Source organism: Marmota flaviventris, chromosome 6 (genome assembly GCF_047511675.1).
Source record: "Marmota flaviventris isolate mMarFla1 chromosome 6, mMarFla1.hap1, whole genome shotgun sequence".
Classification (NCBI taxonomy): Eukaryota; Metazoa; Chordata; class Mammalia; order Rodentia; family Sciuridae; genus Marmota; species Marmota flaviventris.
The window spans coordinates 1,218,225-1,242,963 of NC_092503.1; the positions used below are offsets into that span (position 1 = coordinate 1,218,225).

Genomic DNA, 24,739 nt, shown 5'->3' on the forward strand with positions numbered 1-24,739 from the left:
CACGTGTCCTGCTCCTCCAGCGCACAGCCTCTGCACTGCTTCCACGAGGGAAGGACTCCACAGGTTGCGACCCACTACAGAGCAGGGGCCAGGCGCTCCATCCTCCGTGGGTCCTCGGGGCTCTGGAGGCTGGCTCTGCTTGGGCTTTATTCCTAAAGTGGCACTAGGCCTCCAGTGTCCCAAGCAGCAACCAGCGTAAAGAGAGTGAGCCAGGTCCCGGGTCACAGGTCGAGTCAGGTGGAGCAGGACAGAAAAGCCCAGAGCCCCAGCTGGGCCTCCGCAGGACAAGCAGGTGGTGGGGTGCAGCTCCTATAGCAAAGCCAGGCACAGGTGCCCAGGACTTCACCTGGCTGTCTGCAGGGGGCAGGCAGACTGCTGAGGACAGGGGACCAACAGCAGGCGGGACTGCAGACAAGCGCCCCTGCCCTGCCCTGGTCCTGAGGCAGCAGCTGCAGAAGACAAGACACAGTGCCGGGTCCTCATGTGATGAGCGTCCTTGCCCACGGTGAAGCGGTGGTGACTGACCCCTGCCCTGTGACCTCACCACCCAGGACATGGCCAGGATAACACGGCCAGGAGGACACACAGCCTTGAGTGGACAGCCTCAGTTGGAGCCGCTGCTGCTCCAGGCACAGCAGGGACATGCCGTGTCCCTCTCTGTAGCGCACACCTGCTGGTTTCCTGTCCTCCCAAGAGTCTGCTTCAAGGACAGCTCCTGCCACCCTGGCCAGGGTCCTTGATGGACACAGAGGTCTCAAGTAATTATGAGGTTTGTTCCTTGACCCCTCAGGCGTGGCGGGGTGGGCCTCTCCAGAGTACCGTCCCCTTGCCAGAGCAGAGGACAGCTGAGGTTGCCACCTGGCCTGTCCTAGCTGAGACCTGGTCAGGACATCGGACAGCACTAGGAGCTGCAGAGATGCCCAATCCTCGCAGAGGAATCAGCAGACGGTCTCACAGAGAGGCCAGTGGAAGCAAAGCTGGTCATGAAACGCTGAGACAGTCAAGGCAAGCACCGGGGACAACTCCAGGCTGGTGTCCCCACTGCCTTCCAGGGGCCCACCCCCAGCTCAGCTCAGAGGAGCCACCTCAGAGTGCTGCTACACACCAGAGGGCACAGAGACAGAGGATGCCACTCACGCGTGCTGGGGAACAGCCAAGCACAGCTGCCTTCCCAAGGGTGACCCGAGGCTGACCAGACTCCGTGATGTGGCTCGGCTGCCCACCCTGCCCAGCACTGGCCCTGCCCAGACGAGGACCCAGGCCTGCCCCAGTGAGGGGCTTTCCCCAACAGCACACATGTGTGGCCGGGGCCCTTGGGCTCAGACCTGGCTTCTCCCTGTGTGTGTCCTCTGAGGACATGAGACCCGACTCTCCTGGGACTCCCTGGCTGCCCGTGACAGCACGCTACTTATGCCAGGCCCACTGCAGAAGGTGCTTCCACTGCTAAATCTGCTAAGCCACAGGAAGAGCCGGTCTGGACACTGGTCTTCTGCTCATACACTGGCCTGGACATTTGGTTGGAGCCCGTTCACAAGATTGGTGAGCTATGTCCAATGGCACCTGAGTCCTACTTTGAACTTTGAAAGGCAAAACGTATTTGGAGAGTTGGCCACTGATTTGAACAGTAAAAGCCTTCTAACCCTGTGGCTCTGGGGTTCTGACCGCTGGCCTGCTGCCCAAGTTCGCTATTATTTCTACAGCAATGGTCTGCAATCACCATGTGCTGTTTCTCAACACCCTCACCTGAGGCAGTCTATAAACCTTAGGAAGTGAGCACACAGACATCACACTCGGACACACAGGGAGTGCAGACACTAGGAAGTAAACACAGACATCACACTCGGACACACAGGGAGTGCAGACAGGAAGTGAACACAGACATCACACTCTGACACACAGGGAGTGCAGACACTAGGAAGTAAACACAGACATCACACTCGGACACACAGGGAGTGCAGACAGGAAGTGAACACAGACATCACACTCTGACACACAGGGAGTGCAGACACTAGGAAGTGAACACAGACATCACACTCAGACACACAGGGAGTGCAGACACTAGGAAGTGAACACAGACATCAAGATCCAACACACAGGAAGTACAGACAGGAAGTGAACACAGACATTACACTCTGACACACAGGGAGTGCAGACACTAGGAAGTGAACACAGACATCACACTCAGACACACAGGGAGTGCAGACACTAGGAAGTAAACACAGACATCAAGATCCAACACACAGGGAGTGCAGACAGGAAGTGAACACAGACATTACACTCTGACACACAGGGAGTGCAGGCACTAGGAAGTGAACACAGACATCAAGATCCAACACACAGGGAGTGCAGACAGGAAGTGAACACAGACATTACACTCTGACACACAGGGAGTGTAGACACTAGGAAGTGAACACAGGAAGTTCAGACAGGAAGTGAACACAGACATGCTCTGACACATAGGAAGTGAACACACACACAGGAAATGCAGACAGGAAATGGACACAGACATCATGCTCTGACACACAGGAAGTGAACACACATAGACATCATGCTCCAACACATAACATCACCCTCCAGGCTTCACACTGGCAGCACACACAGGAAATGAACGGGACATCACACTCTGACACCAGGCGTGGGGACATGGGCAAGGCTCACTGTGGCGCTTCCGCGTGCTGGCTTTGCCCTCCTCCTTGGTGGCGCCCAGGCAGCCCGTCAGCTCCTGCACAGAGATGGCCTTGTTGTTATTCACGTCACAGTACTCCACAAACTTCTTCACACACTTTTTGGGCTTGGATTTTTTCCGAAGGAATCTCTTGAAGGGTTTGATTTCCTTCTTGCCAATGTCCCCGCTGGAGTTCTTATCGAGCAGCTTGAAGTACCAGTGCACCACCCGCTCCTCCAGGGTGTGGCTGGGGTCTGGTTCTGAGAGTCTGGAAGGAAGACAACCTGTCAGGATGCAGAAGCTCCTACTGTCTCCACCCAGCCCTCCAGTGTCCCCCTCTGTGGGTACTCACATCAGAGACCGATGGACAAGACTGAGGAAAAGCTAACCAGCAAATTCTCCAAGTTGGCTTGGAGTCACAGAGGCCACAGTGATCGTGTGCACGTCAGGCCTGCACCTGGCCTTGTACTTGGGGAGAAAAGCTCCAGTCCTGGGCCTGGGCACCTTGATGGCGGGTAGGAACAGCCACCAGCACCCTCCTAGGTCCTCTGGGCCCCTCAATGTGATCATTTTTGAATCATATAAAGCAACACACATACATATAACAGGTGTATTGAAAGATCCAAATCAAAGCTTTTTAAGGCTACAACTATGCCGCAGTCTGGCTGGGCACAAATCACGAGCCACCGAAGCAGGAACAAACTTTATTTCTGAACTCCACCAGCACGCTCCACACACGCTCCCCGGGAACTCTCCCGAAACCCACGCGGCTTGTCCAGGAACCAGCCAATGGAAATATCTCCTCCGGAAATCCCTCCTCCTGCACTTCCCCAACCAATGGGAACTCTCCAGGAATCCCCAGGAATCCCCACAAGAACTCCAAAGTCGTGGCCGAGGCAGATAGTAATGCCTTGCCTGTCAACCAATACTATTGGCAAAATGCCAGGGGCCTTTTCAACTCAGCTGTGGCTCTCAGCACAACTAGACAATTTCCCTTGGATTAAAAAGCAGTTTGCTATTTTAAGGAACAAATAGGTAAAAGCTGCCTTGGAAGCCTGGCTTCGAGTCAGACCTGTAGGCTGCACCTGCTCACAAGGGAGGAGGTTGTGCGTACCCCACGGGCCCTCCCACAGGCTCTGCATGCCACCCTGCCTGGGTGTGCTGAGCTTTGCCCCTGAGTGTGAACAGTGGGCAATCTGGCTGGCTGACACTGTCGACCAGTTTCCCAACTGTCAGAGGAGCTTCTCGGAGAGCAAGTCACCCATGGCCTTCAGCTGCAGCTCCCACGAGAGAACCCTTCCTACAAGAGCAAGAGGTGTAAAGCTGCAATCTTGGTGACGCTTTGCTTAATTAAATTCAATTTTCTACCCAGTCATGACCTTTTCCATTAGCACTGCCTTCCCCCTGAGTTGTCTGTAGCAGAGAGAAAATGAAGGTCCTTTTGCTGAGAGACCAAAAGCTTACATCACCCGGGATGGATGAGAAAATTGAGGGCTTGAGGACAGGGGGGAGAAGACCGACACTCCATGGAAATAAAATGTTAGACTCTCCACTGGAAACATTTCCTTAAAATGCACAAATATGTATTGCTAGTTGTCAGGAAGAATACAGAATGCTTGGGTTGCCGTGGCAACGGCCCACGGGGAGTTTCCATCCTCCTGTGTCATCCGTGGGGTACAGAAAGGCACTTGTTCCCACAGGGAACAGGGAGGCAATGTGGCTCAGCTCCAGGCAAGTGTGCAGCATACCAAGGGGACCCTTTGGGGTCAGAGAGGAGTGACCGTACCTGCTGCCCCTCAACCACACTTGGAAACTGGGAAGGTGGCGAGTTTCATGAGCTGCATGTTCTACAATAAGTAAACCACATTTTGAGAGTTTTAAGTGAAACATTTCATTCCAAGGATTTAAAGCCTAATATATAACTGTAAAATGGGGTCTCATGACAGAGGGCATTCAGAAGTGCTCTCCTATCCCTGGCCCTCCTCACCACAGGGACCCTTGGAAATGCAGGGCCAGTCTCTTCCCCTGTGGTGCACAGAGAAACCTGCCGAGCAGCCTCCTGGCCTTGGAGGGCTCTTCCTTCAGGCCCGAGTACTTCCCGGTGTCCCACCCTTAGGATCTGCTCTTCCTTGAACTTCCAGGGCTTCTGCGGGAAGCACAGCATACCTGCCCGATGGGGAGGAGGGGTCAGAGACAGCATGGACCATGTCTGTGGACAGTGCATCCAAGACGCTTGTCAAAAATTCATGCTTTTTGGCACCAGGACAACCTGAAAAATAAAGGCACATGACAAAACTCACAAAGGCTAACAGGTTTTTCTCTACAATGGAAAGAAATGGCTCAGTGCTTAGAAAGTCTAATGTTGGGCTACTTTAATGTTAATGAGCTAATTTAACACTTATAGGCACTTTGAAATATGCAGCTTTTGATTTTGAATCAGATATTATTGATTGCAATACTTGACATTTACTGAATTACATGAGACTAAGAGCCATACAGTATTTCACTGATGGACGCAGCAGTCCACAGCTTGCTGTCCCGTCTTACACAAGGCAAGCCAGGCTCGACACGGTCAGGACGCACACCAAGCTCTCCAGGTACTGGAGCTCTAACCCAGGAGGCTTCTTGGCACTGTCCACTCTGCAGCCTCAGCTCTGTGGCCAGCCGCAGGGGGCAGGAGAAGCTCTGCAGCTTCTGCCAGGAGCAGACCTGCACATGGACACCAGTGGGACAGGAGCTAGCACTAGCAAACCCCAGAGCTGACCTCACATAGGTTCCCAGGGTCCAGGAGTAATCCAGCAGTTCCATTTATCTACAGATCACTGTTCACAATGTATTTTACACACAAGTGCCATGTAAGGACCCGTCTGTTGCTCACCCCTGTGGAATTCCCTACACCTCTCTCTGTCCTGCCATGTCAGAGACCTTCTCCCCACCCTGAGTTCAGGACCAAGAGACAGCCACCCACTTTGGGGTCTTTCCCTCCAGCGAGTTCCTCCCGACGTCCTGTTACCAAAGCCTGCGACTGGGAGGCACCATCATGGAGCCCCTCCGCCTAACCACGCTGGACAGCCCGAGCAGCCCTCACTGGGCACACCCTCCCCACAGAGAGAAGAGCCAGCAAGGCTCGCTGCTAGACAGCCCAGGAGAAGAGACTGAAGAGGGCAATGCCAGGCAGAGTGCAGGGGAATGGTGTCCGTGCCCCTCGACAAGCTGGAAGGCCAATGATCACATCCACATTGGAGAGACAGAAGCAGAGATGCAGAGGGAGTGAGGCCAGGCTTGACTCCATGGGGGGTGACTAAAGGGACACGGGAGACGGTCTCCCTGGGGAGGGGACGGGTGCTGCGTCCAGCAGCCAGCACACGTTGGGTTCTCCTCACACACAGAGCCAGGCTGCCCCTGCCAACAACGGCCCAGGACCCCGCTGCTCCAGACCCCATCCTGGCAGGGAGGGGTGGCCCTGAGCAGTGAGCAGTCTCCTCATGCGGTGAGACCAGATGCAGGGAGAGGCCCTGTGAGTAGCCTGGACACTGCATGGACAGCAGGAGCCACAGGCACCCAGGCGCTGGTTCTGAGGCACACTGGGCTTCTCCAGCTGCTGTCAGGAAGCAAGGAGTCTAGACCACAGGGACAGAGAACACAGGCAGTGACTTGTAGACACGAGGGACCTCTCAAGATGTCCAGGGCCCTATGAGTCACAGACAGGAGTTTGGACTCACCTGAGGAAAGCAGGGGCCTTGGAAGATGTGGACACAGTCTGATGTGGTCCCTGCAGATGTCATGGTGCCCTCTGCAGACCACAGATTATGGAGGACCAGAGGAGTCCAGCTGAGCCACTGCAGGGTCCTGGAGGACCAAGAAGGGTCCTGGGAACCTGGCTCAGGATAAACCAGGCAGCGGGAAGCTGGGCTCTGGGATTGGGAGGGCCAGGGTCTAAGGGCCTCCTGAACCAAGTTCAGAGCCATTCCTAGCTCTGACCCAATCTCCAGATCACTCTAGTAAGCAGCTCACGACCCGAACTCCTGTGGCCACAGAGGAGTGAGAAGATGTGTCCTGAGCACCCCACTTCCCCCAGGGAGCACCGGAGGGCTTCCATACGGTTCTGCCTTCCTTCCTAACGTTCTATGTGGGCTTAGCCATGGAGGAGAGCTGAACAGGGGGGAGGTTTCTTCTGGAACTTGGACTTTAAGACCCTAAATCTCTGCAGCCTTTACCAGGTGCATGAAGTGTTTCCTAGCAAGTCTCCCTGCAAACCAGACCCTGGCCAGTGTGTCCACCTTTGGGCCATGGCTTGGAATTCAGAGGCCCCGTGCAGGGCAGCACATCTCTCCCCAAGCACCTTCTCGGCCTTTTGAGACAGATGCACTGCACATGACCACCTGGGAGGTAAACTGCTCCAGGGAGCCTCCGCGAGAAGCCTCAGCTGGGACTCTCCAGGTCACAAGGGTGTGAAGGACCCTCCCTCAAAGGCATGCTCAGGAGAAGCAGGGCATCCATGCCGGGCGGGAGGAGGTGCCGCCGTGTGCCTGTGCTCCACACCTCTCCTGCTGCCCTTCTGCACACAGACGTCTATTTCCAGGTTTCAGTCCCCACTACTCCAACTATGCATCCCCGGCTTGCAGGGTCCCCCCAAGAGCTCCTACCTGGGGCACACTGGAGCAGCCACAGGCTGCAGGGCCCATGAGGGCCCCAGGGAAGATACGACAAGAAAGGGTATCACCCCTAAAGAAAGCAGGGACAGTGAGCCCCATGTCCCCAAACACCTCCTTCTGTTCCCAAAGACCACCCTGAGCGAGGGGGGCACGGAGAGCAGGCCTAGTGCACAACGTCTCGAGGGGCACTGCTCTCTGGGGGCCCGGGCCAGTTCCGCTACTGGCAAAGCTACCCTCCTGCATGGTGGCCAGGGCAGTTGCTCCTGGTCAGACGAGCACACAATGACGTCGTCGCTGCTCCTGCAGCCCAACATGTAAACCCTCTCTCAGGGAGCAGTGCACTGGGCTGGGGCCCTGCGGAGAGGACCATGGCATCTGCTCAGCTGGCCACCATGGAGAGGAGGCACTGCTTGGCAGAGCACTGTGAGGGACAGGGAGCTGGCCACCAGCCCGTCTCCACTGACCCCTCCTTGCAGCAGTCCTGGTCTCCCGCCAGCCCTGCCCAGCAAGCCCCACCCCCACGCTGTCTCTGGCACTTTATTTGGCCCCTCAGCAGCCTGCTGCACAGGCCTGGCACACGTGGCTGGTGACTGAGGTTTGGCACACCTGGCTGAGGGCCTGGCACACCTGGCTGAGGGCATTGCACACCTGGCTAAGGGCGTTGCACACTCAGCTGGGGTGTGACACATCTGACTGTGGTGTGGCACACCTGGGCTAAGGGCCTGGCACACCTGGCTGAGGGCATTGCACACCTGGATGAGGGTGTGGCACACCTGGGCTGAGGGCCTAACACATCTGGGCTAAGGGCATTTCACACCTGGTTGAGGGTGTGGCACACCTGGATAAGGAGTGGCACATGTGAGTTAGGACGTGGCACACCTGGGCACCTGGCTGAGGCACTGCATACTGGGGCTGAGGTGTGGCACACCTGGCTGAGGGTGGGGCAGAATTGCAGACTTGGGGGTGGGGTCTCCTGCTCTACTCTGGCAGAGCCCCTGGACGTGAGGAATACCCAGAGCTGCCCTGCCTCTGAGCCCAGGGGCTGTGCTGGGCAACACCCCTGGGTGCTTCTCTGGCATCTCAGCCTCCCTTACTTAGGAGGGGGCCAGCGTGGCTGTCATGAGACAGTGACAGTGCACAGGCCGTCAGGTCCAGGAGGACACCTCAATAGTAAGGCTGAAGACATCCGCAGACCTAATGACGACAGACGGAGCCAGTGGATTGGGTGTCCACGTTGTGGGCAGCGTGGCCGCAGATCCCTCGCTCCCCACCCGCCCCATCCTGGGTGAACTTTGACCTTAGCTCCTGTGGCCACAGTAAAGGCCTGTGAGGAAGCACCTCGGCCTTCAGAGCGGCCCCTGTGCCGGAGCCTGGGTTCTCCCAGACCTGCCCACTTCCAGCAGCCCAGGCCCCAACCGCACGTCCTCTCAGTCTCTTCAGTTGGAAGGGCATGGTGGCTCGGCCCAGGCCAGTCCTGGTGGAGGTCCCTGACCTGACCTTCTCAGCCCTACGCCCCTGATGACCACCAGCCCTGCTCTGCCAGCCTGCCCCGAAGGCCTTGCTGCAGGACTGGGCCTCCTGCCGAGCCTGGCCTACACTCTGGCCGCCACTGTCCTCAAAGGCGGCAGAGCCCCTTATGGCAACGCAGAGAAATTGCTGGAACAGTGTCCTCAGTGAACACAAGGGCAGGGCTGCTCATAGCCAGCATGGTGACACGCCCTGGCCTTAGAGCCCTGGCCTCAGAGCCCTGACCTTACAGCCCTGACCTTACAGCCCTGACCTTACAGCCCTGACCTTACAGCCCTGGCCTTAGAGCCCTGACCTTACAGCCCTGACCTTACAGCCCCAACCTTAGAGCCCTGACCTTAGAGTCCTGGCCTTACAGCCCTGACCTCAGAGCCCTGACCTTACAGCCCTGACCTCAGAGCCCTGACCTTACAGCCCTGACCTTAGAGCCCTGACCTCAGAGCCCTGACCTTACAGCCCCAACCTTAGAGCCCTGACCTTAAGAGTCCTGGCCTTAGAGCCCTGACCTCAGAGCCCTGACCTTACAGCCCTGACCTTAGAGCCCTGACCTCAGAGCCCTGACCTTATATCCCTGGCCTTAGAGCCCTGACCTTACATCCCCGACCTTAGAGCCCTGACCTTACATCCCCGACCTTAGAGCCCTGACCTTAGAATCCTGGCCTTAGAGCCCTGACCTCAAAGGCCTGACCTTACACCCCTGACCTTACATCCCTGACCTTACATCCCTGACCTTACATCCCTGGCCTTGGAGCCCCAACCTTAGAGCCCTGACCTTACAGCCCTGACCTCAAAGGCCTGACCTTACACCCCTGACCTTACAGCCCTGACCTTACAGCCCTGACCTCAGAGCTCACTGAGCTCACACCAGGAAGCAGGGTCTCGGCATGAAGCCCAGCATGGAGACCCTACTTAACCTGGTCAAAAAACTTCTTAGTCTTGCCATTCAAAGACAGCAATCCCTTTCTCAGGACTGAGGCCTGTGCCAGTGATCATCTGCAGGGTCGGTGGACACAGGGGTCCCACGCCTCGTCAGTGCAGTTCTTCTTGGCCAAGGCGGCCGTGTTGGCGTGTGGTTAGCTACATGCAGTGCGTTGTCATGAACTAGTGCACCGAGGCTTCTGAGCCTGGGGACAGCTGCCGCAGAGCTGCTGCACAGGGCAGGATGGGCACACCATCCTGCCACTCTGTGACCTCCGTCCAGCAGGCCGTGCCCCAAAACGCACGGCATGGGAAGGGGTGGCTCCATGGTGTGGGTGCCCCTGGTGCTGCGCCCCCGCGAGGTGATAGGAGACCAGGATCCAACACCCACGGCCACAGTCCGCAGCAGGCCCAGGGAATGCCAGCACTGCAACCCCGACCACCCTCACCACCAACACCCCCACCATGCCGGTGACGCTGAGGGTGCCCTGGCGCCCCGGCTGGCAGGGCTTCACAACGGCCCACGTCAGTTCAGATCTCACACCTGGTGTCTTCCACCATGGTCACAGTGCTCCTTGGGGACAGCACCTACAGCAGCACATTGGGACAGGGAAGGCAAAGGTGAGCAGAGGCTGACTGGCCTGACACAGAGGCCATGTCCCTACAGGCAGTGCTGGGAGGCTGGGTGGGGACGCCAGGCAGTGGCTGTTGGCTGCTGCTGTCCACCTGTGCTGAGCACCACGCAGCCCACGTCTGCCTGGGTGGGACTTGGGGAGGACCCCCAGACCTGGGTGGGACTGGGGGAGGACCCCATCTCCTGGGTGGGACTGGGGGAGGACCCCCGTCACCTGGGTGGGACTGGGAGAGGACCCCCAGCTCCTGGGTGGGACTGGGGGAGGACCCCTGTCACCTGGGTGGGACTTGGGGAGGACCCCCAGACCTGGGTGGGACTGGGGGAGGATCCCTAGACCTGGGTGGGACTGGGAGAGGACCCCTGTCACCTGGGTGGGACTGGGAGAGGACCCCTAGGACCTACCTGGGTGTGATGGGAGAGGACCCCCAGACCTGGGTGGGACTGCGAGAGGACCCCCATCACCTGGGTGTGATAGGAGAGGACCCCTGTCACCTGGGTGTGATGGGAGAGGACCCCTAGACCTGGGTGGGACTGGGGGAGGACCCCTAGACCTGGGTGGGACTGGGGGAGGACCCCCGTCACCTGGATGGGACTGGGGGAGGACCCCTGTCACCTGGGTGTGATGGGAGAGGACCCCCAGCTCCTGGGTGGGACTGGGAGAGGACCCCCATCACCTGGGTGGGACTGGGGGAGGACCCCTGTCACCTGGGTGGGACTGGGGGAGGACCCCTGTCACCTGGGTGTGATGGGAGAGGACCCCTAGACCTGGGTGGGACTGGGGGAGGACCCCTAGACCTGGGTGGGACTGGGGGAGGACCCCCGTCACCTGGGTGTGATAGGAGAGGACCCCCAGACCTGGGTGTGACGGGAGAGGACCCCTGTCACCTGGGTGTGATGGGAAAGGACCCCCAGCACCTTGGTAAAGGCACATGCGTGCTGCCAGATGGCACCTCATGCTGGAAACTCTCCAGGGGGTTATTGGAAGACCAAGGGCTCCGGGGCCCAGGGGTCACTCCTGGGCTGTGCTCTTCCTGCCCCACAGCAAACGCACCCCGTGGCTTCACTGTCAAGGGTCAGTTTTCTGCAAAGATGCCCTCTGACCCGAGGGACAAGCCTCACGAGTGGGCGAAGTCTGTGTGTTCATCAAGTGCCTGCAGGAGTGACCTGAAGTGAGTCCTGGGCAGGTGGCACCAGAGGAGCCGTGTCAGACCAGGAGACCTGCAGAACTGCCTGGGACGGAACTTGCCATCCATTCTACCTACAACGGTGACAGAATAAAGGCTGATGAACCTGAAGCGCTGGTCGGGAAGGGAGGCTGGTCACCTAGAGGCAGCCACAGCCATCGCCCAGCAGAACTGGAGGACAAAGCGCTTCTCCCCAGCACAGCGTGCGCCTTGCCCACCTCAGGACCTCCTCTAACACCACGCTCAGTGTGCACGGACCTCCCCAGTGCACGACCTCCACTCCAGGTCAGGAGCATGCCCTGTGGACCCTCTGTCCTGCCACTGACCTGCCTATCCCCAGAGGCTGCACCAGGTCAGAGGGTCACGGAACCCGGGGTAGATGGATGACCCCATGGAAACCAGGCCTAAAGGTGGAAGCTAGAGGGAGCTGTGGGACCCCACCCAGGAGCCAGAGGCTCACCCCAGGGCCTGGGAGCCGATTCTCTCAACAAGGACTGACAAGGTGCCCTGGCACAAGGCTGTCCTGTGAGTGCCCTTGAGGCGGTGGGGCTGCTGTGTCCTTCACCAGTGAGCACCTGAAGGTCACGGATCCCTCCAGCCAAACACGATGCAGTCCTGTTTATAAAAGCACAGCAGTCTCGTGCAGAGGGAAAGCTCTGGAACGGTCAGGGCTAACACGATTGTCAGAGAGGCCGAGGTGATCAGAGGTGACCCGCCACACAGGGCCGCCCTCCTTGATTGCGAACAGCACCCAGAGACCAGAGTCCAGAGGGCCCCTGTGTGTGACACCGAGAAGCACGTAAGTAGCGCACTTCTGTAGGAAACTTTCCAAAATAATCGTGGCCCTCAGTGGCTGCCAGCCTGGGGTCCTCCAGCCTGACCCTTGGAAAGTGCGAGGCACCAGGCAGGGGTTCGGCTCCCAGCTTGGTGGCATGGCCTCACTTTGGTTTCTCCATGTATTTCAAATGGTTCCCAGAAACTCCCTTTGGTGAAAGCTGGCTCTCTAGGTGCCCAGAGCAGCCGTGTCAGGGGCAAGCAGTGGCCAGATCCTGAGACCTACTGCCCACTGAGATCTACTGGCTCCTGAGGAGGACGCCCCCAGAAAGACGCCTGTGAGCACTAATGCCGGCCATCGCCAGCCACTGTCGTGTGCCATCTCACGCACAGACACGCCCTGTGCCACCCACAACAACCTGGGGTGGGGTGTCTGTATTCTCTCTGCTAACGGGTGACTGAGGCGCAGACAGTGACACAGTGGGCTCAATGGCATGACCGGCTCCCAGTGTCCCCAACCAGAGTGCAAAGCTCATGGCCGAAGGCACACTCAAAGCCAAAGTGACACAACTGATGCCACAGCGACGGACTCACCTCCTGCATTCCCACCCGGGCCTCCGAGGCTCTGCTGCCCTCTGCCCACCCACGCTCCCGGGGGCTGCCTCCCATCCAGCCTGCTGTCCTGCCTCCGCAGAGGCTATCAGTCTGGGCTGTCCTTCACTCAGGGCCACCTTCAACGCTTGTTGAGTGGCTCACAACTTGTTTCACACTTTCCTTACTAGGCCCAGCGTCTGTGTCCCTGTGAGCTCCCGAGCCCACGTCGCAGAGAGAAGTTCACTAGAAAGCTCTGTGCACAGCACACACCCCGCTTCCCCCAGGGGCTCCCTTTTGCTCAGTCCTGCAACTTGCTCCCTGAGACTAAGAAATGGGGGCACATACACCAAAACCTCTGGGGAGGGGGCCTGGGTGGCACCCCTGCCGAAGGTGCCATCAACAGGTTTCACACATGTGGATTTCCCCACAGCTCAGGGCGTATCTGACTGTGGCACGTTTTCCGGATGATCCTCAGCTCCTTCCTGCCTGGAGAACAGAAGGTCCAGAGGCCAAAGAAGAAACATTGGTCACTTTAACCTGGTGTTCTCAAAGAGAAGGCCATGGGCTACCCAGCTGCTCATCGACACCTTCTGGATGAGGGACAGAATGAACCCCTCGCGTCCGGAGCTCCGTCTTGATGATTGCTCTTCTGGGAGGATCGGAAGCGAGCAGTGGGATACTTGAGGGCAACTCAGGATGTCAGAGGGTGCAGTCAGGACGTCAGCCATGAGGCCAGGAAAGAGGGCCACCCACATCCTGGTGGTTTTGGAAGATGAATGAGACCAAATATGGCATGCACGGTCCTCCAAGATCCAGCGGAGAGAGGAGCACTCTGTTCTGGCAGCCCTGTTACGACCACTATGGCTTGGGAAGCAAGCAGAGCCCCAGGACACTCCCCGTGGAACAGAGCAGGAAGAAATGGCCAGCCCCTTCCCACCCCAGCCGAGGGCAAGGTCTCTGCACAGGATTTGTCCTGGGTCCTGCCTGACGTCACCCCAGGATGGCACCGAGTCCCTCAAGACAGCCGCCGCAGGAGACTAGGAGACTGCAAAACCCACCATGAGCAGCTCGGGAATGAGTGCCAGGATGAGGCCGGGCCCTGGGCAGCGCCATGCTAAGCGCTGTGCCCGGGAGGGGGCAGAGATCTCCAGGTAGGAGTTCAGGAGAGCGAGTGCCTCAGGGCTGCCTGTGTGCTGGTCTCCATGGAGACTCTGGCAGCCGTTAACAAGCAAGAAGAGTGGAGGATGGGGACACACAGGAGGGACGCAGCACATGGCAAGTGTCCCCTGTGGTGCCCGGTGCAGCTGGGCTCTGGGTGCCAAAATGAGACCCTTCCTCTGCACCCCACGCCCAGCCCCATGTCTTGAGGCTGACACTGCTTCTTCTTTCCACCAGGCTCCCGGGACCTGCCCCAGCCCCTCCAGCGTGTCACTGACATGGGAAGCCGAACCAGCCCCGCTTAGGGACGAGCTGACTTGCTACTCCTGCAGCGTGTGCGGGAGGCAGCCGTGGAAACCGACTTCCCAGAGGAAGCGGGTGTTACGGATGTCACTGCTCTGTCCTCGGGGACTTTCACAGCTGGACCAGACCCTGTCACCCAGAGCAAAAGCAGCCAGCTGGAACAGGCCCCTGAGTGCCACCTCGTGCTGGCTGGCAGCGGGCCCTGGGGGGCCAGGTTGACGGCACCCCTAGCCCACCTCGGGGTACAGCAGAGCTCCCGTGTTCCACCTGTGGCTGCCCCTCCCACAAGAGGAGCCTGGGTAAGAGCTGAGGGTCCTCGGGACCCAACACCACGAAGCCATCTCTCCATCCACGTGGAGGGAACCACCTGATCTGTTTTGTTGCTAGGACTGTGTCACGCTGAGCAACTCAGAATCAAAGTTGCTGCAAGTGTCAGCTGTTTTGCCATTAAAGTGCATGCGTCCTCCCAACATCTGCCCTGGGAGCAAGAGGGACGACCTCTGGTGGAGACGCTCCTTCCTGGGAGTCCACAGGGGGCCTTCTGTACTCTATGCCTTCCTGCTTGGACCTGCAGCTAAGGCAGCGGCTGAGGCACCGGCTCTCCCAGGCCAGCGAGGGAGGCCTGTCCCGCAGTGCCGTCTGTGCACGAAGCCTCCGCTTGCCCAACTCCAGGAAGACCCCAGGCACTTCACCACAGTGCACACACCGTCACGGTGATGCCAAAGGCAAAGCCCTGGGAAGGGAGAGTAGGGCGGGAAGACGGTGGGCAGCGAGAGTCTGGTTCAGACACAGTGCCCTTGGGCTCCAGAGGGAGCCTGCGTCTGGCTCAGCAGAGCAAGGAGAGAGGAAAGTGCACTGAAGAGTCCGGAGATTGGGTGCCACTTCCTGGTGGAGAAAGGGATCTTCTCTGCGGCACCACTGAGGGCACAGCTCTGTAGCAAGGGGCCGCGTGCTCGCCTGCAACTTTCCAAATGGCACACTGTCCAGACGGCACACTGTCTGCGGTCTGTGCAGACCTGACCATTGGCCTCACGAGAGGAGGAGCCTGTGGTCCGGGTGTTCACTCAGCTCACTGCTGACCCCAAGTCGACATGCTGGAGGTCAGAAGCAGGGACGTATTGCTCATGAGATTGTCCTATAAATGTTTTCCTCAGGCTAGAGTTTGACACCTGTCCTGCTCCTCCAAGACTCTAGGGCCTGCAGCACAACTCTTCTCTGGAGCAGGTTAAATGAGGAGCTGTTCACCTTGAAATCTCTTGATCTAGGAACCTTACCAGCCACCCCACTGGGAATGGCCCTCCCTTTTAGAGGTGGCAAGTGGGCCACGGCTCTCCCCAGACACCCGTGAGAACTGAGCAGCCCTACACTGCCGAAAGCCACCTCCCAGCCCAAGGGTGTGCGAGCAGGTGTGGCCGCTGTCTCCAGCCTTGAGCAGTTGACGTGGGCTCCGAGGCTGCAGGGTGCGGTGGCGGCTGAACACTCCAGATGCGCAGGACAGACCAGGCTGGGGACGGCACCTGGGGTGAAGGGGCTGTGCCAGTTTGATATCTTTGGTTTGACTGTCATACGGCCCTTCCACTCGGGTGACAATTAGAGAACAGGACGCATGTGAAAGTGAAGCTGTGCCCTGGACTTCCCCGGAGGCCTCACGCCACCAGGGCTGGCCTTGCAGAACCCTGGTGCTCAGGGCAGTTAGCGGTCCCTGATGGGCACTCTTCCGGGGCCTGCTTGCACTCGCTTGCAGGGGCTGAGGCAGCATCTGGCGGGTGCAGTCCTCTTGCTACAGCAGCTGAGCCACGTGCACACAGGCAGAGCAGCAGCCGGCGGCCTGCACTCCAGAGGGGCCCGTGACGGGAAGCTCAAAGCACAGACTCTCTTCCTGCTCCAAGGCCCATCGCCCGGGTGAGAAAACCCAGAGCTTGTCTGTTTGTTTGCTCTGGCCCAGGGCTGGCCCTCCTGGCCAGGGGGACGGGACGGTGCCTTGCACGCTGCAGAGCCAAGAAGCAGCGGCGTGGACAGGCACAGCCGCCTCAGCCCAAATCACGCTGCTCCCCTCTGCTGTGCACACCCCTCACGGCCTGCGAGGAGAGGCCAGAGCTCCTGTCCTGCAGAGGGGCAAGCCTGTGACAGCCACACGTGTGGCGAGGTGTCTGCCATGAGGTCTGAGCCCACACTGTAAATAAAGAGTAAAGAAGGTGAAAAACGAAAGCACCACAAGCACATGCCAAGGGGAACAGAGCCTGAGTCCCGGGAGCACCGAGAGGAGAGTCAGGAGGCCTCTTGGTCCGCGGCGTGGAGGACGGGCCTCCTGGCCTGTGCAAGTCCCTGACATCGCTGGGTCTCGACACCACCCTGCAGGGAGCGGTGCTGGGCGGGGGCTCCGGGGTCTGTCTCTGTGTGTCCCGTGCCTGCCTGGCTGCGTTCTGGGCATCCGGGGAAGTGGTCGGCACCGTGCAGCAACTTTCTCACTTGCTTCTGTAGAAATCACAGGAGTTTCTAGAAGCTGCTCTTGCAATAAGGCCGGAGGAACTGGTCCTGCAGAGAGTCGCCTCAGCAGGCCATGGGCACTGTGACTGATGAGTACCTGCAGGACCTGAGAGCTGGAGGTCACTGCAGTCACCAGGGCACACGGTGCGGGCACAGCTCACCAGTGTACACCCACACTGCAGAGCCTCCTCTCCAAGCAAGCTTGCCAAGAGGTCAGGACTGTGCAACTCCAGGACATCAGCTCCGGTGCCCTCTAGGCGCTCAGTGGCACCCTGTGCTGTGCCAGGGCTCTGGTGGCCACTGTGTACTCCTAATGACGGAGGCCAGCCCAGAGGGTGGCCGACTGTGCTCCCCGAGGTGCTTAGATGAGACTGACCAGTTACAGAGTTTCCTCCCGGCCACCCCAGTGCTGGGCGGCTCTGACTCCTCTGGCCGACAGCCCCCTCACCAGGGCCCGAGAGCCCCCAAGGCCTCCGCACATGCTCCCCCGCCTGACCCTGTCTTGTGCATCTCAGCTGCGTCCTCCACACGGCTGCCAGAATCACTGTTTTAAATAAAAAATGAATGATCCACTTCTCGGCCAAACCAACAAGCCCGAATCCCTTAACAGACATGAGTGAACTCCTCTGAGAACGTTGCGCGGTGACCTCGATGGCTTCCCAAGTCTCTCCTGACAGCTCCTTAAAGAATGTGTGCCATATGCCATGGACAGGAGAGCCCAGAGGTGAGTAGAGAGGACACCCATCCACGCTCACACCAGCACCGTCCTCCCACAGCTGCCCGGCCTCAGTGGTGGAGGAGACGTGGCCCTGGCCCTGCGGGCCGCCCCTGCACTCCTTCCCCACATGCCTTCCTTCCGTGGCTGCAGCACCAGGGCCAGAGGCCCTACCTGCACCTGCCTGCTGGGCTCTCCTGTGGAGGAGGAGGCGCTAGGAGATGGTGTGAGAAGCACCGGGCACGAGGCTATGAACTGAGGGGGCCCAGCTCCATGGCACTCTGGCTCTCAGGACGGCACAGCCTCGCACTCCCTTGAGTCAGGAATTCAGCGGTGGCCAGAAACCATGCAGAACTGGACATTAGGGCTGGCAAATTCAGAAAAAAAATAGCACAGGAGTCAGCACACAGCCTCAAGAGCATCAGCAACAGAGCTACGTGCTGATCAGAGGAGGGGCCGCCAAGGCAGCGGAGGCGGCCGAGGCTGGCGATAAGACCAGGTGCGGCAGAGGCATTTTGTTCCTTTCTGCTTCAGAAAGACTTCCCCATGGGAGAAACTGCAGCAAGCTCCCCTTATGCTGCATCCGAACGACGAATACCTCAGAGCACGTCGGAGGCCACAGTTCATGACAGATGAGTCAGCGTTGTCAGCTGGTTAGATGCTGCATGGATTTAAGGGACAGTGTTGTCGGTGCCACTCCATAGGGGCAGACTCTGAGACATCTGAGAAGGTCTCGGAACAGAGGGGACCTCAATCCCGGGCAGTAAGGGGTGCATTATAATCAATCCATCAAATAAGGGAGCACACAGAGCAAAGCAGGGCCTCGGGGTGAGAACGGAAAGCTCTGCAGCCAGTCTGCAGGAGTGGCCGTGGGCATGTCCTGCCGGGGCTTCTGAGGGTGACTGAGGGCTGCCAACACCTCCTGCTCTGCCAGATGGACAGTCCTGGTTCTAGATCGTCCTCAATTCAGCAAGTCAGAAGAGAATCCCGCCACCAGGGAGCGCCTTCCAGAAGTGTGCCAGGCCCTCTGCGATTCAGGCTACCCATGTTCCAGCAGCGCCTGCCATTGTGGCCACCAGCATGTCCAAGTGTCCTGCTAAAGGCTCATGGACGAGGGCACCCTGGTCTGGGCTGAGCAGCTGACTTCCAGAAGCAGGTTCTCGGGACAAAGCTAACTCCATTCCTGCCACCAGTCCTGCCCCTCTCTAGTCCTGTCCTGCTCCAGGGGAAATGGCTGGTCTGCCAGTGTCCTCCAGGGGTAGCTGGGCAAGCCGGTCCCAGGCTGGAAGGCTGCATACAGAGGGGGTCTTCTCCCCAGCCCCTGCTGGCACCATGAGCGCCCAGGAGCCCCTCCGTGCTAACGGGGTGAGGTGAGGTGTTCCTCACGGGGGGACCTGGAATCTGGAGAGGACCCCGGGTCACTCCAACACTGCAGACACCAAGCGGAGTCGGTGCACACCAATCTCCCCCCTCGGGTTTCTGGTCACCTGCCGTGTTGGTCTCTGAGGACGTCAATTCTAGGGCACTGAGGCTGGGATCCCGCTGGCTGTCCTGCAGGCTTGCCTCCGGGCTTTAGGGCCACCTACGCAATAGACATCTGCTCATCGATTTAACAGAGAAAAATGCACAGTTACAGAAAAGGCAAAACCAGAAGGTTCAGTATAGTTGCAGTGTTCCGAGCAGCTCTGGCTTTAAAAGGAGAACCAGCTTTCAAAGGAGCTTCCTACGAGGACAGACTGGCCAGGTTGAAGAGCAGCAGGGGGAAGCCAACGGCCCTAGCTGCTCCCCGGTAAGCACAGCACCGCACTTTATCTCACACCTGACAGCCCGGGTGCCCGAGGACTGCAGGCTGCCACCACCCTGGGGCTCAGAGTCCACCTGGGAAACCCTGGGGTGGGCAAAAGTGGCACTGGGACAGTGGTTATGGCTGGGATCGACACTTAGAGGACTGAAAGTTGTAGGAAAAGTAAAATCAGGACCACAGGCTCTCTAACCAGGGTAGGCACTGACCCCAGACAGGCAGTGTGAGCAGAGCCCAGGCCAGACAGGGTCCCACCTGCTTCCCTGTCCTCACCACGGTGTCACCTGAAACAGGCGGGCCTGGGAAGGAAGGGTCCTTTCAGAGTCACCCAGCAGATACTGTGTCCGTGTCACTAAGCCATGTTGCAGGAGGGCTCTGGTCTGCTCGTGGGAGCACTCGGTGGATCCAGATCTGGTGAGGACAGCCCCATCCACAGCAACGGACTGGGGCCACGAGGAGCCAGAGTGCCTGCCAAGCGTGCCGCACACAGGGAGGTGTTCCAAGTGGTTAACCGTTTTAGATAAGCCGCTTTGATAAAGAGGGATTCTTTGTAATAGGGGAAGTGTTGAGCAACAAACTCAACGTAATGGTGGTGTGAGGACAGTGGTCCTCAAGCTATTGGAGCTGTCTCTGAGATGCTGCTTCTCTATGAGCCTGTCTGGCAGCTGCTCTTTCAGGATCAATGTGAACCTAAAATCTACTCAGCCTTTCTTCTGCACAGTCCTAACTTTCAAAACCCCAGGGGCCGAGCAGACCAGGAGGCCAGGACCTCACCCTGCAGGTGTGGCTCCCAATGTCCTCTGCCACTTCGGAGTCTTTAACTGGCCCTGAGAGCCAAAAGCCTGGCTTCAGAAGAGAAAACCAACCAAGTCCCGTTCCTCCGGCAGGATATGCTGCGGGGACCAGGGTGTGCCCAGGCCTGTGGGAGCTGCCCGGGGAGGTGCAGAGCCGCCTTGGCCGGGAGCACTGAAGCTGGGGAGCACGGGCCCAGGCGGGCGGGGGCGCAGGACAGGGTAAGAGGCCCTCTAAGACATCACGGTCACAAAGCCTGTGAGGGGAGTGGTCCTCCAGCGTCCCGCCCCTTCTGAGCTGCACTTTTATCCCATCTTATTGACCCCTTGGGAGGCACACCTAATGCACAAGAGAACTCCTCACATTCAGAACGTGTGCAGAAGTGGATGCTTGTGTCCACCTGCTGTCAATGCTGATGGATGGAGGAAGAGTGCTGACCATCCTCCTCCACGTAGGCATAGGCTGGTGGGAGTGTCCACCGTCCCTATTTGTTCTTACTGTATCGGGCATGATTCCTGCAATCTTTCCTGTGTCTTCTCCAAATTCTCCTCCTCCTCCTCCTCCTATCAACTGAACTCAGTGTTCTAATGAAATCTCACCAAGAATTCTCCAAATGTCACACAGAGGCCACTCTGGATCCTGCCTGTGGGCACCTTCAGAGGCACACGACCACCACCTGGCTACTTATGTGAGAAAACAGCGGGTATCAAATGGAGGGCCTCTCTGCCGTGCACCCCTCCTGTCCACCATGGCTGCGAGGCGCAGCCCAGGGGTCCCACCAGTGCTGGTCTCTAAGCTCACACCTTCCCACCTTTAATTTCAACGGCCCTGGCCCGGGCCCAGGTGCTCCTGGCTCCTGGGCCTTCAGGGTGGAAGCTACACAGGTAATTCATGGCCTCTTGCTGACAATAGCCTCCTTTGATAAAATGAATCCTGTGGCCCATTATTTTTTTTTCTGGACTTTCTAAAAGATACAACTGCCCTCTGAGGGGTTAGTGGCTGAATTCTTCCACAAACTTAATTTTATATTCCATCAAAAATACGTTTGTAAATGAGTCCTGAAGGTCAGGTCTCCCAGGCATCACACTTAGACTAGACCCTTGCCTTCTTCAGGAACCAAGAAATTGAGATGCCGACTCGGCACTCTGAGGCACACTGTCACCAGGGCCTTCAAGAGCAGCGTCCTCTCACACCAGCACACTCCTGGTTCTGTGGCCAGTCCACACCTGGGGTAGGGTCGCTGCTCCTCCTCATCTGTGCTGGGAACAGAGGGCAGTGTGCGCCGCCCTGGGCACACCTGGGGCATGGCCTCTTGCAGCTGACACCTTCTCAGACCAGAGGACGTGCGTCTGGAGGCAGCAGGACCTCGCTACAGCTCAGCTACACGGCAGCCTCGGCACCTGACCAGACAGAGGACGCCCTGACACTTTTAAGGAAGAAATGCTGACACTCATTTGCCTCGGGAAGCCTCCAGCCACAGAGGACAATCCTGCTGCTGCCTGTCTGCCTTACAGGCCAGCAACCCAGCACCTTCATGTGCCAGGCAGTGCCTGCAAACGCCTGGCTCGGGTCTGGTCACCTTAGGAAAACATCCTGAGTTTCGCTCACAGCAAGGCAAGAGTCACCTTATGAGGTGATTTAGAATGAAGCTAACATATTGCTTGAAAAATCCAAGAGGTGCTTGGAGGGTGTCGTCACACCTGCCGGTGCAGGAGGTCTCTGGCTGTGGACACAGAGTGGCTCTGGGCTGCGCTGAACTCTGTCTCAGAGGGACAGACCTGCCAGAGCATGTGGAGAGAGCTGTCTGGCCAGACGGAGAGCCAGGGGGGCAGCAGCGGTCTGAAGGCTGACCAGGGCCCCTAAGACCCACCTCCATCCCCAGGCACGAGCTCACATGCCCACAGAACACCACTGTGCCACCGACTGCCGGAGAAGAAAGGCTACAGTGACCAAAGCTTCTCCTGTAGCTGTCACAGAGTGCGAGCGTCTCACTCCCTGCTTGGCGCCAGCTGCAGTGCCCATAATACGAGGACACCCCGTGCTGCGCCAGTGTCAGGAGCTGACGCATCAGGCAGGACACTGCCCGCTTGGCGCAGGCTGTGCCGAGCAGAGGCCAGTCAACAGCAGCTGCCTGTCCAGCTAGAACCGCACCTGAGAAGCAGCCAGAGGGCACAAACCACCTGCAGCGCAGGTCACGGAAGTCACAAACTCCAAGCCATAGATGACTTGTTTTGACTTCGCCAAGACAAGGCCTCTGACATCACTTCTCCTGCCACCTCCTCAGAGCTGGTGTTTCCTGGGTGGAGAAGGGGTCAGTCTGGTGTGCTGTCCCCAGGTAGCCCCTGCCTGTGCCTGCACCTTCTCTCTGGCAGGCCACACCCCTGCACGCTACGCGGCGGGGAAGGACTCCGAGGCCCTCAGGAACAGGGAGCTCCCTCTGCCCTCAGGTCGCGGGCTCAGGTCACCTTCCCACCTGGCGGCCCTCTGCCTCTACCTGGTTCTGTGGGCCCTTGAAGCAGTCAAAACCCCGAGGCTAGTACATCCAGGCCTGGCCTGCTGACCTTGCTTAATAGAGGGCAGTCAGGACAGGACAGGGGCAAAGAGACACCGATCACTGTCCTCAGGGTCAGCTCTATCACCTACCCTGGGCTCCTGAGGGCTCTGTGGGGACACTGGACGACTCATCTTCCCTCTGCAGGTGAGATGGGTGGTGGCCAGTGAGGGTGTCCCTGCAGAGCCGGGTCCTGAAGGCAGCTTGAGAGCCACGGGAAGTGGAGAGAGCCGCAGCTCAGCAGGGAACGTCAAGCTCAGGGCCCCAGACGGGCTCAGAGAAGGCCCCCGTGGCCCTCCAGCCCCACAGCACAGGAGCAGTCCAGGAGCTGGGAGTGCAGGCCGACCTCTCTCCACTGCACCCCGCGAGGGCAGAGAGCCAGGCCGGAACACAGCAAGACAGGCTTGCAAAGGGGGCGGGGGGCAGCTTCCTGCCTGTATTTGGACTTCCTGTCCCTAGGTTTTGATGTCTGTCAAGGTGACAGGGCAGCCCTACCAGGAAACCAAGGGATTCCTAGAATCTTCAGAGCCAACTCTCAACATGGAAGCCATCAGGACGGACCTGGGTGTCTGCTCCATAAGCCTTATGTTTAATATCCATTGGCACAAGCTAGAAAACCTGCTATCTGCTCTGCAGAAGATGTGAATAGATATTTGGCAGCCCACACACCAATGAGTGAGCTGTGCGCGATCTTCTCAGCTCGACCTGGGGGACAGAGGGCTCTTGCTGACCAGAACACAGAGAAGGAGTGCAAGACAAAAGTGTACCAGAAAGAAAACACATCAGCGTGCTCGCCTACACACTGTCGCTGTATTATTTTGGAAAGAGATTTCTCCTCTCCACCAGAACAGCCTGTATCCTGGAGTTAATTTAAGACTCACTTGGCTTTTTTACCTAATAAGGATAATTATCTCCAAATAATGAAAATGATGAAGTGGGCATGAGCAGCACTCCCCACACCCCTGGAGCTCAGCTCGGCTGACCTTCCTGGGGCTGCGTGGGACGTCTGCAGAGTTGAGGGCCCTGTCCCAGGCGGCAGCCTTCCCGAGGAGCCCCAGAGTCCTCCTCCTGTACCTGGCAGAGGAACGGTGGCCGTCCCAGGATAGTGCCCCATCCCCTCCAATGCTGTCTCCCCCGGGGCTCATCTGACATCAGACATGCCTCCAGGGTACCCTTCTTGTTTCTCCATAGCAATGGCCCGTTGTTGGCACAAGATGAAGGATCATTTCAGTCTTCAAATCAGGTCCCCATCTAGTGCTTAAAGGGTGGGATTTTTCCACAAAACGACCTTCCTACCAAGTGCACCCTGGGGGACCAGCAGTGTCCTGTCCCAGGGGAGGGCAAACCTCCTGGGACACTGCTGGGCCACACTCATGCGGAACCACAGGGCACATGTTCAGGAGTCATGTGGCTTCGCGTTACCCAAAGACAGAAGACAAGCTCACAAATGCCTTGGGCGCCCTGGAATAGAGTTGAGACCAGCCAATCAGGCAGACGCTCACTGAGGGCCTTCCATGCAACAAGCGTGCGTGAAACTCGTTATTTCTTTTTCAGAAATTTGTCACCTGCTCATATCACCACCTGACTTCAGGGGCTAGGGTGTCATGCTGGAGTGGCCTGGCCTGCAGAAGGCCCGGGCTGCACCCCGGCTCCACACAGACACAAATTTGGACCTCCAATGATACAGGAGACCTTCTGGAGGGAGGCACCTGGTATCTGCCCCCTCCTCACACCCAGTGCAGAAGGAAGCCACCAGGGAAACCGAGAGCAGCTGACCTTCCCCCAGAGGAACATAGGGTGGCAAAAATAAAGCCACCAACAGACTCTTCAATCCTGTCTCTACAGCAGGATCCTGGATGGCCCCCAAGGTGGGGGACAGCTGGACACCTCAGTCCAGAGCACCTTGAGCCTAGAGAACTCTCGATGGGGCAGTCCTGCCATGCTGCTCCTCGGTGCTGTCGAGCAGACCTGGGAGCAGTGA

At 58.4% G+C, this 24,739-nt stretch overlaps 1 protein-coding gene across 1 annotated transcript in view; it reads right to left on the bottom strand.

Annotated features, from left to right (window-relative positions):
- The window catches only part of Smoc2 (SPARC related modular calcium binding 2), a 145,962-nt gene that overhangs the window by 7,411 nt on the left and 113,812 nt on the right, over positions 1–24,739 (bottom strand). Inside the window, exons 10-11 of the mRNA XM_027939443.2 lie at positions 4,832–4,934; positions 2,659–2,933 (exon numbers count right to left, since the gene is read on the bottom strand). Of these exons, the coding sequence (XP_027795244.2) occupies positions 2,659–2,933; positions 4,832–4,934 (378 nt within the window). The remainder of the gene's footprint in view (positions 1–2,658; positions 2,934–4,831; positions 4,935–24,739) is intronic.